This window comes from Pinus tabuliformis, chromosome 3_1, assembly GCF_031772625.1.
Source record: "Pinus tabuliformis cultivar Carrire ecotype Pingquan chromosome 3_1, CPIR1, whole genome shotgun sequence".
NCBI lineage: Eukaryota > Viridiplantae > Streptophyta > Pinopsida > Pinales > Pinaceae > Pinus > Pinus tabuliformis.
The window spans coordinates 620,717,860-620,738,205 of record NC_142301.1 but is presented as its reverse complement, the minus strand read 5'-3'; the positions used below and the strand labels follow the sequence as shown (position 1 = coordinate 620,738,205).

The following is a 20,346-nucleotide window of genomic DNA, read 5'->3' as shown; positions in this document are numbered from 1 at the left end:
AATTGAGTAAAGAAATTAATGAAACTTGTGGTTTTCTGTTTTTAATTGCTTCTTGGTATTCAGCATGTGGCTCAGCTAGCTGTCTTTCATATTTCATCTCTGCTTATAAATATATATTTATATGCTTTTATCTATCAAATTTGGAATAGGTTTTTGTAAATTTAAGTTATAGTTATCAAATTTTAAAATTTTGAGTATTTTGAAGATTTTTTATAGTGTTAGATAAATTTCTACCATAAAAAATATGATTCAACTCAAAAAAAATTATACACTCCCAATGACCAAAGAAAGAATTAACAAGATAATTACAAGACTCTAACATGCATGATCAGTCTATATCAAATAACAATTATTCTTTACATTCCCATTCATCTTCCTTCTTGAAGGATGTTCGAACTGTCACAACCTCCATCATTGGATCTACTAAACTCCACCGGTGAACGAGGGGGGCGGGATTGCACATCTCCATGTTCAATACCAGTCTCCTCCGAAATTGAAAGAGCAGCAGTACGCTCATTCTCATGTATGAGAGCCTCCTTTATATCTGCCACTACTTCACTCATGCTGGGTCTGGATGATGGTTTTTCCTCGACGCATCTGAGCGCTAGTTTGACAATACTCGTGATTGATCTCATGTCGTAGCTTCCTTCCAATTTCTTGTCTATGATTGCCGCTATATCGGGAGGATTTTCATCTACGACATACGTCGTTACCTATACATTCCATATATATAAATGCAGAAGAACAAAGATATATTGTTAGTCATACACTTCCAAATCATAATTCATGTTGTGAAGTGGGGAATGCTGCATATTTGGAGCGAAATGTAACAGATTTCTTACCCACTGGATAAGGTTACGTTCCTCTTCAGATAGTTGTACATTTATGGGTGGTTTGCCGCATATGATTTCTAACAAAACCACTCCAAAACTGTATACATCACTTTTTTCAGTCAACATATGAGTGCGGAAATACCTGTCAATACATTTCCCAACAAAAAATTAACGTTTTCGTCTACCTTCATAGTTAACAGATTTCATTAGATTTCAACAATATTGCGAAGAGAGTGCAAATTATATGTATAGTTTACTCTGGATCCAGGTATCCTGGAGTTCCTTTCACCGTAGTGGTAACATGGGTAGCGTCCCCATCAATTGCCATCATCTTTGACAGACCAAAATCTGCTAATTTTCCATTCAAATTGCTGTCTAGAAGGATATTAGAGGTCTTTACATCCCTGTGAAGTATCTTTGGAGTGCAACCCACGTGCAGGTATTCCAGACCTTCAAACATAAATTGCAGGTGGATCAGAGGAGACATATGTTTAAGCACCTTTTGTACTCTGTAAGATAAGATAACAGTAACATCTATACAAAAATCCACTGCACAGAAAATACACTGAATTAATAACGTTACCCTGGGCGGCATCAAATGCTATTTGGAGCCTTGTTCTCCAATTTAATTTGGAAAGTTCTGAACCAGGTCCTGGAAAATAAATTGATAATTAATAGTAATATTATGCTTCAACTCAATTAGACAATATGTGTGAGAAATATATTTACCATAAAGGCGGTCCCTTAGGGACCCTCCAGACATGTAATCGTAGATAAGCATAGGCTCTCTAGAATCATTACAGTAGCCTAGTAAAGACACCAAGTTTTTGTGATGGACTCTAGAAAGAAGATCGATCTGTTAATCAAGAAATCAAGCTACATCATTTAATTACTATACATTATTATTTTTCCTTGTCGCATATAAGTGGAGAAAAAATACTATCAATATAAATAAACACATACATAAATTGAAGCATATTACATATTTTGAGAATCTCAGACTTGCCTCATTCATAAACTCGCGAACTCCTTGTTTGGAAAACGATGAGAGCACTTTCACGGCTATCTCCTTTCCTTCCGGTAATTGACCAAAGAACACCGACCCAAAACCCCCTTCCCCAATTTTCCGATTAAAGTTTTGTGTGGCTGCTACTATATCTTCTAAAATAAAGGCACGGGCTATTATTGAATTTGGCAACATCATCATTGCGGATTCTGCAATCCAGGTAAGCATTAAAAAATGTGGTAGGCAGTTTCATATGGTAAACTTCCGCTATGTCTTATTAAAATTTTCTAAATTTCAAGTTATTTCCTGACCTTCACTAAGACGCTTTTTTGTTCCAAGCTTTTTCCAGTATACAGCAATACCGGCCATCGACGCTAAAGCCATTAATACAGCACCGCTTAGTGTTATTCCGAGGACAACCTTGTGGTTGCCTGAGTTTTTTTTGACACATTCCCCTTTATGCATACATAGGTAGTGGTTGCCTGAGTTTTTTTTGACACATTCCCCTTTATGCATACATAGGTAGTGGTTCCCAGAGTAGCTGGAGAACACCAAATGAAGAATTTTTTTAGTGACGTTACGAGTTTTTTTTTTTTTTTTTTCCATGTAAGAAAGGTAAGAGTTTACTTCAGTAAGATTATGCAAACTTTCACTCGTTTCCTAATTCCTTGACTAATTCTGAACTTCAAACTATCAGAATGGGAATTTGTTCCGAATACAGCGAGTAAAGTATAAGTTATTAGATTACTTAAGTTCCAATGAAGGCTTTTCCAGAAGCTGAAGAGGAATCACACCGCTAAAATTATTGTTCTCTATAAACCTGTCACAAATGAAAAAAATTAAAAAAAGTTATATGATCCCAGCAGTATTTTCCTTTTCAATTTGACTTAAAGAAAAAAAAAAAAAAGGTAGACGTACAACTCTTTAAGATTTTTGAGATGAGAGAGCCACTCCGGAACACCACCGCTGAAATTGTTGTCTTGCAGATGTCTGCGCAGCAAGCGAATGAATGGCTGCATTTTCCTTTGAAAAATGGCATTCTACATGGCTAATGAATAAAGGACCAAGAAACTGAACATTTATGTTTAGAAAGGAGTACTTACAATCTTTCCAACTTCGTTAAATTGGAGAAATTTGGCAAAGGTCCTGTCAGATGATTATTATTAAGTGACCTGGTAATTTCAACACAAATAGATCATTGCCAGTACGTTGTAATATTAAAAGCAAGCTATGTTTAAAAATGACCGCAATGACTAATTTTACCACAACTTGAAGACGCACGGTCCTTTTGTGGCCTTCATCGAAATAGCTAATAACCATGTGTATTTGTTGTCTATTGGAAATTTTCACCATGAAAATAAAATTCTACTTACAAGTTAAGTACTGCATTCAGCCTTCCAAAATCCTCGGGTACCAATCCTGTAAGATTCCTTCCTGATAAATTTCTGTCATCAAGAAATCTATGCTACGGTGTTATCATTTCAGTTTTACAATTTCGGCGAAGTAGTTAACTCTAAACAAATTGAACAAGTAAACTTACATTTCCGAAATTCTTTTGAACGAAGAGTTATTATCGCTATCACAGACAATTCCTTCCCACTCCATCACATAGCAAGGATCAGAAATCCAATCTTTTATGTCAAACCTTCTTTTGACCGCCTCAAGAGCTTCAACTGAGTTTAAGAACTACTTCGTTAGAAATTGACTTATAATTTCTGTAATTACAGTATAGGAATTATAGCTAGGACACTTACCATCTTGTTGATATGTTGCCTGTGCTGTATCCAATATCAGGAAAAGCTCATAGGCGTTGAGTATAGGGCCATGGGTAGAATATTTGGCCCTGTACAGGTCAAATTGGCAGTAATTTGTTATATCAAAAGGAATTGCTAGCTCCATGGCAGAGTAATAAGGAACAATTGTAATGATATCAGACCGTCTTTTCCCATTTATCTCCACATAAAAAGATCTCGATTCAGACATATTTAACATCTGGATCTCAGCAAAATAAAGCACCAGTAATGATTTCCAAGACCCGTTAAATGGACCTATAATTGTTCCAAGGCTTTCCTGGTTCGTAACCCTTGCCGTTTGCATGACACTAATTGGAGGAAGGTTTTTGGTATTGTTTGCTGAAATGGGTTTTAGCGAACTTGCATAAGAGTCTGGCGAATACCAGTACGCTCCCCAGATGCGGTCGAAGTTGTCATGGGGATACCTGCTTAAGCCATCATACAAATCTATCCAGTCAGTCGCTATCAAAAAATAACATAGCTGGGCAGAGGTAGCGTATAAAAATTAACCATCACACATCAGAAATTTTTGGGGCATATCCGGTATCAATGTGAAAGATCTCCTTAAATCCCAACCCTTTTCAGCTTGTACAGGAAAACCACAAAAGAAATACACAAAAACAGAATTCAGTAACACATCTCAAAAACATTTTAGTCAATATTTCTAACAACCATTGGAACGATTAGGATTGGTAGCTGATATTTCCGTAAATAAAACATATATGAAGTTATATTATGTTCACCTAACCGTATAATGTCCACCAACATCATTCCTTGACATTGTTGCCAACAAGGATCCTGTTTTAGCTTGTCCATACATGCCATCTCGGAGGGTCCTCAACTCGATAGCATTGATAAAGGGATCATAACCTTCGGAGGCTCTGGTCAAGCAAACATACAACACTCTACCAGAACTAACGAAAATAAATTCATAGTAAATTGGACTATGACCGACAGCTATTTCTACCCTATATAACAGATCCAATGTCTCCAAAGAAAAGGTGAAGTCGGTTTGACATCCGCCGTTATTTCCAGCGAACCATGCTCTGATCAGGTAAGACACGTTGGAGTCTATCGGCAACTGATAGCAAGCCTTTTTCAGAGGCTTTGGAAAGAACCGTTGATTTTGCAGGTAAAATGATAACCCTGCGTTTCCGGTGCTCGCTATCTGGCCGACGTCTATATAATTATCATCAGTGACCCATTTTATATTGTTTTCATCAGTGTGATTTGCTTGGCCTCCGCAGAGGATACTGATAAAACCTGCGACGCCATAATTTAAATCTATGGTTAAAACATTATCTTTTAAAACAAAGAATATGAACTGAGCTGTGAGTACTAAAAACCTAAGATGTGAGACGGCGATGCTAAAAAGTTCGACAGAAACCTGGTTGAGCGGTAACATTAACAGGTAATGAACCCACGAGTATGCCGATGAATATCCAAACTGAACATTCGCTATATTTGTGTTTTCCCATTGTTGCACAAATATTGAAGTAGCACACTGAACGATTTCTGCCAAAGCTTGAGGAAGCTTGAAAGTATATCGAATAATAATCTGAACCCAAGGGCTTGAAGACGCTTGTCCACGATCAACCGGAGATGAAGCCCAAAAATATTTAAAATCAATGAAAATGGGACTTTTTATACGAAAGTTCCACATGAAAAAGGTTCATCCGGCTGTTTTCCCTGAAAAGTCGCGGACCGAATTATTTGCTTAGTCCGGTCAAATAACTTTTTCAATGTGTTTATGGTAAAGGATGCATGATGATATCAATAATCTGGTTTGGTTTAGTTTTTTTTTGGAAAACGCTTTAAAACTATTTGGCTTAAAAGTATTTGACATGGTATGAATGAAAATCTGTCTTTATCATCACCCACAAATTATTTCAAGTAGTGTAGTTTTCTTTAAATAATCGTAAGCAAAAATGGTTATAATTAATTTAACAACTAAATTATTATAAATTTTCTCCAATATAAAAACATCAATATTCTCATTAAATTTTAAAAATCCCAAACATAAACGGTTATAATTAATTTAACAACTAAATTATTATAAATTTTCCCCAACATAAAAACATCAATATTCTCATTGAATTTTAAAAATCCCAAACATAAACTTATTGCTTATGCCCTAAGTTTCCAATTCCCGTTCTTAATCTGGATGATGATCTTGTTCAGCTTCTAGTCATCTGTCTGCCATTGTTCCAAATGTGTTACGAATCTATAATCTAGACTATTCTAAAAGTCGCTGACTGAATTATTTTCTTAGTCTAGTCAAATAACTGTTTCAATATGTTTATGATAAGGGTCGACGTACGATACATCAATAATGTCATTGGGTCTTAGAAATCCCAGCGCATATCTGTTGCGTATGGCTGCTAGTTTCATGATGATTACATGTAATTCCCGTTAATCTGCATGATGCTCTTGTTCAGCTACTCGTGGGCAACTGTCTGTCTCTGTTCCTAATGGGTTTGGAATTAAACATGGACGAAAAATTAGGGAATATTTTTCAGATTCCTTGAATATGCGTAAAGAATAAGACGTTTTATCTATATTATATTAGGAGTTGTTTGCAAAGGCTAAAGAATTGTCCTGATAGTTAAAAGTGATTGGAATTTTGATAAAAAAAAATTGAAAAAAAATTGTAGATACAATATTTGAATCATGTTTTTATTGTGGAAATAGATTTAGCATCATTAAAAACTTCTAAGGCAACTAAAATGATGAATTTTGACAGCTTTTACTTGGATTTACAAAAATCCTTGTTAGAATTTTTCAAAATGTGACCTATATTTTCATAATTTTATAGCAAAAAAACATAATTATTAAACTCCAGCATTATATTATATTATATGTTGTTAACTACTTTTAGAATTTATTTTACTTAAAAACATAATGAAAAATAATTATATAACATTAAATACGAAGTTAAATTATAGTTTGGAAAATTATGTTCCTTTAAGTATTACATTAAAGCTAAATGAAATTAAAGTTTACACAATTTAGTTATAAATAAATTAGATAATAACCAGATACATTAATTTTGTTTTTTTATTGGGAAGGCTAATACTATATTACAATATTAAAACAATTTTACTATTTTCAAATGTAATGAAAGTTAGCTAATTTTATTAAGTCAAAATATTTAGATAACAACATAACATAATAGGACATTAGAACATCTCTTCCGTACTTGATGGAGAGCACATTTTGGTACAACAACAAATTATATGATAAGCGTATATCCATTTTAACTGTGGGTCTAGGTTTGCACCTCCAAATATTTGATCCCTCTTGGGGCTTGATATATTTGGAGTTAAACTAGGTTGATTTAATTATTAATTATTAATAATTATAATTAATAATTATTTTATTTTATTTTTTGTTAATTTAATTTAATTTAAATTTTATATAATTTGACTAAGTCAATAAGTAAAAATTAGATAATATAAGATAATATAATAGGACATTACAACATCCCTTCTATAGTGGCCCGAACTATCTTAACTCAGAATGAATTTGTTAACTACGGAGGGATCAAATCTTTCAAGGTACAAACTTCTTTTCTGAGTGTAAAACTTGAAAAAATGTTTGCAACCCCAGAAATTTGATCCCTCTTAACGTTTAATAAATTTAGAGTTAAAATTGATCTAAATTACTTTAATTATTAATAATAATTAATAATTATTTTATTATTATTTTTATATCATTTAGTTAAATCAAAATATTTAAATAATATAACATTTCTTTTATATTAGAATAAACCATTAAAAAAAATTAAAAATAAAAAGTTAAAATAAAATTATTATTAATCATTTTATCTTTTTAATATTACAAAGTTTCAAATTCTATTTTTTTTTGAACAAATAAGATTTTTTATTTGCTTAATAATTTTTAATTTATTTAATTTTGAAAAATTGGTGACTATAGAAATTGGCCAGTGTGTCATCCTCAGGTCATATTACGTGGATCTAGAAGGCTAAATTGGAGTTTCATATCAGAAATGTCTTAACAAATTAATTTACGTCTCACACTTCCGTAAAATTTTATTTTTATTTTAAAGCACTCTCATAAATTAATTATTTATATTAAGAAAGACGTTAAAAATTTTAAATCGAACAAATTATAAAATATATTCAAATTTACACTGTATATAATTTCACAAACCAAATGATTGACAAAAGAAAGGATATCATGAACTTACTAATATTCTACCACTCTATGGAATGAAGTGTATCAGTTTCTAATATTGTATCAGTTTAGAGGTGTATGGAGATTTTAGAGGAAAAAGATGGAATTTATTTAGTTTATGTTTGGAAAAACAATAAAAAATTTCAAAGAAATAGGAAATGTAGCATGAGGATTTGCATAGGCAGATCATTATGCAAATGGTATAATTTAAAAAATATATAATGTTTTTAAAAATAAATGAATGCTTGAGATATTTAAATCAGAATGGCAAAGTAAGGTATATGGATAAATTATTTAATAAATAAATTTTGGAATATAAAAAAATTAAAATATTTTAAAATATTCTAAATGGAAGGTTAATATGTTATTAATTTACTAAATAAATAACTAATTGTTTTATCCATTTCCTCTATGATTCCAAAATGAATCTAAATCATTGAATGTAACGTTAAGTACTTACAATTCAATTTTTAAATTAATAAAGATTAAACAAAAAATTTAAAATCATCCAAAATGTAAAGTTGAATAACACAAATGAAAAGAGCTAAAATGAGAGAATTAAATGAAATAGGAAAACAGAATAAGATATAAGGTTTGAACCAATTTATTTGAAATCTAATCTTTGCAAGTGAAAACTTGTTCCAAGGAGTGGAGGAAGGAGCATACATAAATACAATGAATAACTAGAACTATTCAGCAAAGAGACAATTCACAAATAAATGGTTAACTAATTCTTCTTCCAATCTATGCAGAGAGCATCGGCTATGGATGATCCGACCTCTTTTTAGTGCATTCTCCATGCCAGCAACTTGTTGGAGAGAGCCAACCAAAGGGCCAACTTGCATTTCAATGGGCCTTTTCTCTTTCATAAGAAACTCCATGCCCAGGTTACCTCACAACTAAAATTGGACTTGAATTGGGATTGGTACCCATGTTTGGTAGTGTACTCCCTAGATGATGAATTCTTAGACCAAGTGAGGTTATTTTTGTCCTCATTTGAAATTTTGGTCATGGATGAAACAAGTAAGTTAACAAAATCTTCCATTCTAGAGACTTTTAATTATTTAAGGTCAGTTCCTCCATGATTTTCCAAGATTTAATTCCCTTGTCCTCAACTTCTCTATTACGAGCATCTGCTAGTGTGAAAACTCTAGTTATGTGCAATGTGTCAACTCAGTTTTCTAAGGGTTGATCCCTAGGATCAATCTAAGGGTCCAAAGTTATGCTAATATTTCCACCATTCCCTACTGTCCATGTGACCCAGGATCCAATAATTGGGAATACACCATAGAGAGCCTTCCAAACTATGAAAGAGTTTGGACATAAATTACATTAATATCAACTCCGCCCAATCTTAGATTTTCTACGAGAATACTTACTCTTCATTGTTATGCCCCATAAAGTTATGTTATTCAAGAGCCTCCATATGGTGTTTGCTACAAGTGATTCATTGAAAAGATGGAGGTATTTTAACTCCCAACAACATGATAGTTTTGGTTAAGGAATCATCTTCTACTTTACCAAAGGAATACCTTTCGATTGTTTATCACCCGACCATAAGAATTTACAACTAATTTTCGTAATTTTGTTTAAAATTGAATTTGGAATGAGATTGATCAAATACTCATAAAATAGGTATACTCTCCACAATAGATTTGATCAAGATCAATCTTCCTGCTCTTGAAAGGATACAATTGATGTAAACTAATATTCTTGATTCAACCTTCCTAATAAGACCTAACAAATCCTCCATTCTTTAGTCATTAGGTTTAAGATAGAAACCTAAATAATTGAAGCCAACCTAAATATTTGATATATGAAAGAGGAAACATTCAACATCATAATCCTTGACTGCAAAAGAAACATTATCATATAAGATCGAATATTTTTCTACATTAATATTTGTTACATGTCATTTTGTCACATCCAATCAAATGGCCTTGAAGCCATATCAATCAACATCCATTGACACTTTGCATTCATCCCCTATAAATCCAAGAGAATCATCTCTCCAAAAGTTCCAAGAATTCTGGGTTAAACATCTTAAAAACCTAATTTTTGGCCCCATCGCACTCTCCCATTATGCAACCTGCACTATTGCAAGTTGTAAACAGAGCATTTACACTACCCAACGCATGTTTCCTTCACACTAAGTGTGATGGCTCTTGAATTTCGGTAAAAATAAAAAATAATTTTTGACTCTTCTCTTTCCAAAAGCTTCTCAAGTGGTTTTAACTATTTACTATTAGACCAAGATCTCAAACTCCTATACTTGAGGTTTATCTCCTATCCCTAGAACTTATCCTCCCTCATATGTGGATTGAAGACCTAGATTGGTAAATCCCAAACCACCCTATCTACCCTATAAATTCACTGCCTACCATAGAGTTTGGGTTGGCTTTTGGAGACTCTTATTTATGCCCTCATATTGTTTCTTTGTGCCTAAGGATCCATTATTCATACATGCACTTGAGTTATGATTGAAGGCTTGTTTTGTGGCAAAGGAAGGACAAGATAGTTGGGATACACCTACAAGGTCAAGATCTGTAAAGGGTTGTAATTTCTCCTACTTTTATTAATATAAAAAGTTCTTTGTTTTCTTATACTTATGTCTCATTAATGCATATGTATTACAATGCCTTCTTGACTCGTTGTTTAGAAATGTTAATACATGTTATTTGTATGTTGTAGTGCTCTTGTTACAGTTGTCTTGTAGGTCCTACTTATAGAATTTAGAGTTGGAGCTAAATCTTACAAGGAAGGATAAGAGGAAATATTTTGTTTGACTACAAGAAGGTATTTCTAAGTCCTTTTGTCTATGTTATTTCTAGAACAACCACTAGATCTAGGGAGTTTAGTTATGTCTGCAGAAGAGAATTATTCGTCAAACAATATTCATGCCAAATATTATTTTGAATATGTTTAGAATCATTTTCAATAAATAAATATATGGTATTGATTCATAAAGAAATAAAAAAGTATCATTTAGAAAAAAAAGTTGAGATATTTGAACCTGTGTTGTAGTAATAACCTCTTTTAATTCCCCAAAGGATATTTCCTCTTGAATAAACTTACCAAGAACCTTAGTGATAAGAAGAAAGAGGAGAGGAGATAGGGGGAAACCTTGTATCGATTCTCTCGATGCCATGAAGAAGGATGTCATATGCACATTTATTAAAATCACAAAGATGATAGGGGAAATACATGACATGATCTAATTTACGAGTTATGATTTGAAACCTAACATAATTAAAGATAGTCTGATGAAGGATTACTTTAATCTAGCATAGGATTTGGACAGGTATATCTTCATTATGATAGTTGGAATACTTTTTATTTTGATTGAATGCATCAAATCCTATGAAATAGCCACTTCCTTATGTATCTATTGGTTCTTAAGAAAACTGAACTACTTTATTGAGATAATATCACTCAAAATTGGCTTAATTCTCATTGAAATACTTTTTGTTAGTAACATGTAAATGGCATTGCAACAGGATGTAGGCTTGAAATCGCTAAGATATTGACCTTCCTACTTCTTGGGAATCTAACAAATTATTGTAGTGTTTAGAGCCCCATGCATACAACTTTTCGACTGAGATTCCCTCGCCACTTTCAGTATATCCATCTTTAAACGATTATAAAATCTAAGATAAAATTCCACTTTGAATCTATTGGGTTCCGGGAATTCACCCTTATTCATATGAAATAGGGATCCCAACACCTTTTCTTCAAATACCTCTTGTATAAGGGATTCGTTCATTTCTAGAGTAATGGCCTACGAGGATAATCTTATAGTTTAGAGCATCTCAAGAATCAGAAAACCACTAGCTTCAGTAAATAAGAGTTTAAAATGTTGTACACCAACATTTTTCTTTTCGAAGAAATATTTAGCCATATTCCCATAACCATCCTCTATTTCCCATATACAATTGTTCTCCTTCCTTGAATTGGTGAATTGGTTAAATAACTTTGTGTCAGAGTTGCCTTCTTTGATCCAAATAGCCATGCTCTTTTGCACTAGAGATCCACCACACTTTCCAACAACTCTCTTTTGGAAATTTCCAAGGATTTAAGTTCATGAAAAACCTGAGCTGAGAATACACCTAAAACATTATTTACATAAATTTCAACTATCTTTATTTCAACAGATTTCAGGGAAAATTCTTTCTTCTCTCTTAAAGATTTTCTCCATTGTTTAATTTTTTTCTTTTAAATTCTTTAGACTATTAGAGAACTAAACCATTAAAGGTGAGCTCCCTTCCTCCCTCACATGAATTTAAGGTTCCTCAACCAATTTCATAAAATCATCCTGCTTCCACCAAGTGTAACAACCCTAGTGAAAATTCCATGTAATAAAAGTTAATAAAGGCAAAATAATAACCACAATTATGGGAAAATTATTCCAAGTTGAATGTTGGGCAAGACATCCTAGTGTGGGTGTTCATTTGGTTTATTATGGCCAAGGAAATTGGCAAAGGCAATGGCAAAGGCTTTGAAAAGGAAAAATGACATTTTTGGCATTTTATTTGTGAAAATAATGGAAATTAGGAGCAAAGGAATGTGAAAGGTCATAGGTTGCATGTGAGGAGAAAAATGAAGGAAAATAATGGAAAATGAAGAAAATAGAGGCCTCATTAATAAAAAGGCTTCCGGGGACCAGTTGGTACCTTTGTCCAGTGTAACCTTTTGTTGGTTCAGTTTTGGAGCTCTCTCTCTATTCTCTCTCTCACACTCTTGGAAACAGAGTTTTTCTTGGAGCACTTCAGCATTGGATCAATATAGGCAAAGAAGGCAAGAGGAAGCAAAGCTAAAGAAAGGTAGAGTAGGATCTAGTAGCAACAATGGGATTATTTGCAGGCATTTATTTGCATGTGTGATTTCCTTGCTAGATTTAGCATGCATGACTATGCATGTGTGTTCTTGGTTTTCTTGTTGTTAGGGGCATGGGTTTTTCTAGGTGTGACAACGTTTTTTTAGCATAGCCTTTCCATTTTCGGATAGCCATGGTGTGGTGGGTTCTTTTGTATGTGGTTGAGTTGGATTTCCAAATGGAATCGAAGCTAAGAGGGGTGGTCTCAGGATTAATCACAAGGCCTAGGAACCCCTGGATGGGATACATAAAAAATCATGAATGTGAACACCTCAATTAAGCCTAGGAATCTCTTGACTAGTAATGGGAGGATACACGGTAAATCTAAGTGGTGAGTACCCTTGATTGGGCTTATGAATCTGAGGATGGGATATGCAGTAAAGACTAGAGGGTGGAGACCTTGTAGGTATAGGAATTCCTTGACTGGTAATGGTGGGATACACAGTAAAGTTGAGAGGTTGGGATAGACAAATTCCTCATGGTGTAGGTGGAGAGATCTGGTGGCATCCATGCTTGTTTTTGGCCTAGTGATTGAGTGAGGATTGCAGTAAATCCTAGTATTGTATGTTTATTGTTTATGACTTAGTGATCTAATGGGGATTATGGTAAAGCCTAGTTCTATTGTTGAGGGTGAGGTGGCGTAGCCTCGGGAAGCCCTGGTTGATTTTGGTTATAAGTCCCACATTCATGTTTGGAATATGGCATGGGGGTCATTGGCTAAAAGAAATATTTGTTTAAGCCAATCTATGCTTGGGTGGTATATGGAAGTCCTGAACCTGGTTGTCCTAATCATTCATTAATAAGAATTATTTTTCCTTGGTATCTTATGAGAAAATTTACTTGTTCATATTTTGCATTTATTGCTGATGTATCCTTATTATTTTTGTTGGTTATATGTTGGTTATGAGCATGTTTTATGACAATGATGATGTATCAATCTCATCATGTTTTGATTTGTAAATGAATGTACAATGAATATATGACCTAAAAGATGATAATGCAGCTAATGTGATAATGCATCAATGCTTCTTAGTGATTCTCAGATAAGTATGAGACCCCTATGCTTAGATCTGTTGTTATGACTTGCAGAATGCATATTTGTGACATGTTTGACAAAATGTTTCTCATGGCCAGTAGGGGTCCAGTTAAGTCTTTGTTCAAGTATTTGTAATTGTATCATTTTTTTGATGTTACTTTTTATTCCTGAAAGTCTCATGGAGTTCTGGGTAGTGGCATGAGTCCTGGCCCTAAAAAAGTGGTATAGAGTCGGGGGTCGCAGGCTAAGAACTAGCTAAAAAATACCCTAGTCACTTGCATGCCCATGCTATGAGAGTGATTGGAGGTCCATAGTGTTACCAGGAAAAGTGTCTATGTAGAACTGCTAATCCCACTAAGGCTGGTAGCTACCTTAGAAACAAACAAAGTAAAACTACTTTCGTTTTCCTTTATGAAAGATAGATGAGAGAAGAATAAAGGAGACCAACCTCTATCTTGCGCTTGGTTCCTTGCTCGATTCCTCTCTCTTCCGATAGTCCTTTGCTACTTGCTTTCTTGTATACCCAGCTTCACAAAGTACCTATAGAATCAAAGCAACATGACACTATACAAGAACATGGATCTATTATCATAAACAATCTAGGATCAGATGTAAATTGACCATATAAATGCATAAAACATAAATCACACAAGAGTATGGAGGAAAACTTGAATAGCTTTATTGATAATCAAGAAAGAGCCAAGAGAGTTACAACCAGTTGTTCTGACCCAGCATCATCCTCTCAGCAAGTAAGCCCTTCTTCACCTCATGAAAAGCTTAGATCACCCAACACTATGATGTTGCCTCAAGAAACCAACAACAATTCCTTCCAAGATGCAAAATTCCAGCCTCTGGATCTTTGGGATGAGGGGTCCATATATAGATGTCTGCAAGGGAGGTGAGTCAGCTTTTGAGATTTGATTAGTGTCTTCCCTCTGATAGTTCTTGCTTCCACTTGGAGATTGATGATCTCTTACTCATCCCTGGTCGAATTCAGAGAGGCAAGTGTCACAGGAGAAGTTTCTGGAAGATTCCATGCTTCTCCACCTCACGGATTGACACTACCATTTGTCTCTTCTCACCCATCGCACCCCAAAGAAGGGATTTTTGAAATGAAACGCACCTACTGTGTGTATTTAGGTGAGATGCAACGCACTTTGCCTATGGAGCAGGTGAAATGGTCCAGTTTTGACCAGTTCTGAGTAGTTTTTCATGGAGAACTTCTGGGAGAAGCTGTAATTAGTTGACCTTGTTCTTTTAGGGGTTGGAACAACACCTTTAGGGACTTAGGAGCCCTTGGTTTATGGACATTTATTCTTGGGGTTGTAGTGCCAAAAAATGTCTATAACAGTTGCCCCCTAAAGCATGAGGTCGTTAATCTTATTGATGTCGGGTGAAATGCTTTATCATGAGGATCTGAAGTTCTTTCAAGCTGGAAGGAGACTTGTAATAAGATACAATACAATACATTATCTTCATAATATTTTCATGATCTAGCTGAGTCGGGCATTCCCATGCTCAGCTTTATAAATTCACTTTCATGTACATGCGACAGACAATCATCTGAGTGTAGACTGATGATTCTGGTAGAGCCATCATCCCTTAGATTAGATGATTATCTGTGCAGCAATGATGTACATTTGATGTATTTATTTTCCTAAATATATATCGCAGCCCGGATGGATGGAACTAGATCCGGGGTCTTCAATCTCGTTCAATCTTCACTCAAAGTACGAGTCGATCCATGTGAGAGATGTTCTGTATTCGAACATGGAAAGACATTGCCTGATTACCAACCAATGATGTAAGCTATTAACAAGCGCGAGAGGAATCACCGATAATGATGATGACCCTCAAGGTACTACAGTACAATTCACGTGGTGTGAATAAAGGACTTGGCGTCAAACACCACGCAAAATCTTTCGGTCAAAGGCCATTAATGTAAACCTATCGCCGGAAGTGAGAAGCTTGCCATTGAGGCATGCAAGCTTCAAAGTACTGAAAGGGTTGTTCTTAGATCAACTTCTTGGATAATGAGCTAATGTCGACAAGAAGCGATCTGTCATAGGAGGGCCTTAATGAATCCCACATCAATGACACGGAATGGAGCAAATGATTTTAATGGAGGTGAAAACGATCTGGTGATATAAGGTTCAAGGTGGCGGTCATGAAAGAATGGAGCGTAAATGTATTGCAGTGGGTGAGACACAGGTGAATTCTCTGAGCGACTTCTCTTGAACATACCGGCGACACTGACATGATAGATTGGTAGCATTAACCCTAAATGTGGATGGTGTGATGGAACCATGGTGATGTGACCAGTGAATGGAACAACCCAACCTAACTTGGATGCGGAGTGAAAGTGTCATGTTCAAGAGCGACTTGCTACCAACAAAGTTTCTTCAAGTTTTCTTCCCAGCTGATTCCAGGTAAGGTTTGGAATTTTCCAATCACGGTAGTGTTACAAGGATGGCTTATAGGATCACTCTTCATAGTGTTCCTCAAAAGGAGTAAACAACCAAATGGAGGTGAATGATCGGCCGATACAGAGTAGAGGTGATGATGAGAACACGACCAAGGCTTTAAAGGCTGAAGTACTACATTCACGACGGTTATTTACCAGAAATGGGTTCATTTTTTATTGAGCTTAAATGCTGGGGGAAACATTTGCTCATTGCTTATGTTTATTTTTTAACGAGCATGAAGTCCACGTTAAAACTGCTCGATTAATCTAGTCGCATAATAAGGATGTCTCATATATAAAAACGGAAATTTTTCAAAGCTTTGCCCCACATCCTTTCTTTATGCAAGTTAGGAGACGACCAATCCTATGAGTTTAAAGGGTTAGAGGACCTACAAATTTGAAAAATAAATGGTCGCTCTTCGCTTGCACGCCAAAAGGTTTGCATGCCCCCAGGCATAAAATAGAGTTTCAAGGTCACCCCTCAATCTACCGACAAAACATTTGTTTTATCAGGAAAGGCTTACCTCTTTCAGGTTACGAAAGATTGTTCTATCTGCACCGCAAACAAAACACTTCTTCGGCGATGCCTACCGAAATAGACAAAGGCGAGTGGCGCAGACGCCTCTACCCACATAACTTTGACAAGGGAATATTATTCTATTCTAAGCCCCTTTTCAAATCACGGACGGGAGTGTCAGACTAGTCATATATCTCTCGCGGAAACCTATCTTATACCTGAAGTTTTCCTGCCGAAGCAGACCAGGGTGCATGCCCTCTGGGTTTCAGTCATGTCCCCTGAATCACTCGCACTCATCAGGTGGACAGACTGGGGATTGATGAGACATTCCTTGTGTGAAAAGACCATTCAGGGCTGGTGTATGACTATTTGCTATGTGTGAACCGGGAAATGAAAGTTGGTCTACGAGCTTGACCACTCTTCCTTCATGTGGAAAACAAATTACTCTAAAGAGTGATGAGACAATGGCTCCCATGCAATAAATATAGTCTCGTCCAAGGAGTATATTATAATCCAGGGGTCCTTGGACTACCATTACATTCATTTGAATGGTTTTCCCTCTCAATGTTATGGGCACATTGGGAAGGATCCCTAACGGTTGACTGGTTCCTTTGTTCAAAGCCTGTTAGATTTCTCATCTCAGGCAAAAGCGATGGTGAACCAAGCGCTTTCCAAGCAGTCGAGGAAATGATACTCACATAAGCCCCTTCATCTATGATGGTACTGGCCATAACCATCCTATTTATTTGAGCAATGATTTGGAATGGTATACTAGCCAGTAAACGGGGTCTGCCTAGTAGATTCCAGTCAAAGGAAACAACTAGGTTGCTTGGAGGTGGGACCGAATATACGGCCGGATATGACTCTGATGAACTTCCTTCCTGCGGTAAAGGAAAGGGTAGACTGCCCCCATGTTCTTCGGAGTCTGTGCTTACGAAAATAATTTGGACGGTGTCATCCTTGTTCTCCTCGGTGACTGTATCATCTGAATATGGAACCTCTGAAGGCAAGACCGGGTCAACTGCCGCCTCGACCTTTTGACTTTCATCTGGTATGGGTTCAGATGGTTTATCTTCAATGATAGACGCTTCGGCTGACCACAAGGGCGGGTTAGCCGGATTTTCAACTAGTGACGGACTCGGCAAGAGTTTCTTATATCGAGGAGGAAGTCGTAACGGTGAAACCGGACGAGTGTCCAAAACTCTTTTAGCCTCGTCTAAGAAGGGACAACGGTGGATGGCGTGATCGCCTTCACACAGTTTACAAGGAAATTTGCACTTTCCTTTTTGTCCAGGGGCTTCACTTTCACTAGTCGATGGTGTGATTTCAACATGATCATCAGAGGTTGACGACACCGGGTTGTGCAAACGAGGAGACCAGTCCCTTAAGATCTGAGGGATGCAAGGACAATCTCTATGATAGTTGTCTCCTTTGCAAATGACACATGGCGATTTAGGCCTGGTCAGTGCAGTGTGTGGATTTCCGCTAGACAACGCTTGGTTACCCCTTTTCGCCTTTGGCTCCTTCTTCTTCTTCTCTTTCTTCTTCTTTTCCTCCTTCTTCTCAGGTACTTGATTTTTGGCTTTACCAGCCCCATCAAGCGAAGAGGAAGGAGGAAAGGAAGAATTGGACGAAGTAGAGGGTTGGGGGGTAACTCTGGAATTGTCTAGTTGCTGACTCAATTGTTCAGGAATTGTGGTGTTCTGAACGACGGAGGTTGAGAAAAGCCATACGGGCAAGCCGATCGTCAATCCTGGAAGCGACAATGTGGCCACATGGGGTGCACCAACATCTCCCCAAGAGGAGAAGGGACTAGGATTTCCTCCAAGGTGAACTCCTTGGTTGGTGGACTCCATTTTCTCAACCTAAGAACAACGTAGGAAAGGTGATGATTATTCCGTTTAAAATAAATTTTAGACGTTTTGACACAACTTGTTTTTTCAATTTTGAAGAGTCGAGAAAAAACAAAAGATGACTCTAGTCGCCTTTGATTTTTAATGAGCCTGAAGTGACAAGTGCTCAGATGGACCTTTTCCATTAAGGAGTCTGAAAAGGAACAAAAGGGACTGCTCTGGAAATCTAGACAGAGGGATTACCAAACCAATTGCAAAACTGCAGAATACTTTTTACGGTACGACAGTCATTCTTCTTGAATGTTGTGTTCAGTGCATTGCGATCGATAGGGCGGCAAACACGGATTCCTATGGATAAAGGATTAAGCCTATTGTGGTCTCCCAAAATATACTCGACGGTACGTGGGAGCACAAGTCCGTACTGGCACTTATCGTCTCAAAGTGGAGGAATCATCCAACCAATAGTGAAAACAACAGTTACCAGGCTTTCCAACGCCGGAATACATCTCTAGCCTAGACTTCTAGATGTTGTGCGTTAGGTTCCAAAGCATTGTTAGATTCATTAAATTTATTTTATAGTTGATCTTGCTTAAGAAATTTTCCTTTCAGGTTCACCGCGTGATGTAGATGTACAATTCCTAAAATGCAATCTAAGATGACAAACAATCGTTTTATCTTCTTTGTGTAATGAAAATCCTAGCTACTAAGGAAAGAGAGATGGCGTTCTTTCAACAAAGAGCATAGAGCACACACTATATGCACTGTCCTAAATCAAACAAATCAAATAGTCTAAATGCAAATGCACATGCATGTATTTGTTTTCAGATTTCTTAATATGTGAATGATAAAAAGAAAGCTAATGCGCAAATCTGAATTATTTTTCAAAGCGACAATTACTAACAAGTTTATTTTCAAAACAAAATGAGGACAATGGCAAAACTTTGTGATTCGGAATTGAAAACTTTCTTTCGACACTAGAAAAACTACTAATTCAGATCAAATAGAATAGTAACAGGGTAATCGACTATCAAGAACAATCAGATTCTCTTCTATGACTGAAAACGACACTTGTGACACTTTCAAATCAAGAAACGACAGTACAATTACGTTACTTCTTTGTAAAGGAGAACTGAAAATGACTCAACAAATACATAAAAACATTTACAGTTCTTTGCACAATGGAGGCGGAATAACAGCAAGGAAAAGGGGTTTCAAACAGAGGTGTACTGACTACAGGCAGCAAAACTCCTGAATAGAACTGAAAAGAGTGAACATAGAAACCAAAATCTAGGAACAAGGCCTTGTCTGATCAGTGCACCTGTAACACAGTGAAACTGAAATGCAACGCACCTGCTACACTCGGGAAGTGTGCTGCATTTGAAGTTCACAGAATAGACAGTGCGCTGGACTACAGACGAGACTTTGGTTGGGTTTCGGGTCACAGTTTGCAGTTCAGTTCAGGGATTTTGGCTGAGCAAGTGGTAATCAGTAAATCAATCACAGGGGTAGACCTAAGGAGGTTACTAGAGCCACCACGAGGGCAATTAGAAAGCTTGTAAATCAATTGTTTAATTCATAAACAAAACCCAGAGATTGACTAAAGCAGCGTTGGTCTACTTTGCAACTTGCATAGAAAATGCAGTTCGAAGGCTCGCTGGCTTGACTTCAGGCTCCGTCTGTAAGTTTATGAAGTAAAAAAATGTAGATAGACAATCAATCTATTCGTTCCCCAGCGGAGTCGCCATTTTGTTACTGGGAAAAGTGTCTATGCAGA

The 20,346-nt window shown here is 36.1% G+C and overlaps 1 protein-coding gene across 1 annotated transcript; it reads right to left on the bottom strand.

Moving 5' to 3' along the window:
- Window positions 1-324: 324 nt before the first annotated feature.
- Window positions 325-5,231, bottom strand: LOC149188562 (receptor-like protein kinase At3g21340). The gene is made up of 15 exons (XM_089413045.1): window positions 5,020-5,231; window positions 4,376-4,895; window positions 3,594-4,057; window positions 3,380-3,512; window positions 3,213-3,284; window positions 2,943-3,011; window positions 2,758-2,829; window positions 2,588-2,659; window positions 2,151-2,380; window positions 1,840-2,048; window positions 1,563-1,689; window positions 1,417-1,485; window positions 1,091-1,283; window positions 843-975; window positions 325-713 (listed from the first exon to the last, which is right to left on the bottom strand). Exons 1-15 carry the CDS (start codon window positions 5,108-5,110, stop codon window positions 369-371), a joined length of 2,799 nt encoding a protein of 932 aa, XP_089269171.1. The 5' UTR covers window positions 5,111-5,231; the 3' UTR covers window positions 325-368.
- Between the last annotated feature and the right edge of the window lie 15,115 nt (window positions 5,232-20,346).

Bases quoted from the DNA above. Each gene is read 5' to 3' on its own strand.
- LOC149188562 (XM_089413045.1), bottom strand. From the start codon at position 5,110: ATGGGAAAACACAAATATAGCGAATGTTCAGTTTGGATATTCATCGGC. The intron at 3,513-3,593 runs GTAAGTGTCCTA...TCTTAAACTCAG, and splicing joins GGCAACATATCAACAAGATG to TTGAAGCTCTTGAGGCGGTC. The intron at 3,285-3,379 runs GTAAGTTTACTT...TCTTGATGACAG, and splicing joins TTCAAAAGAATTTCGGAAAT to AAATTTATCAGGAAGGAATC.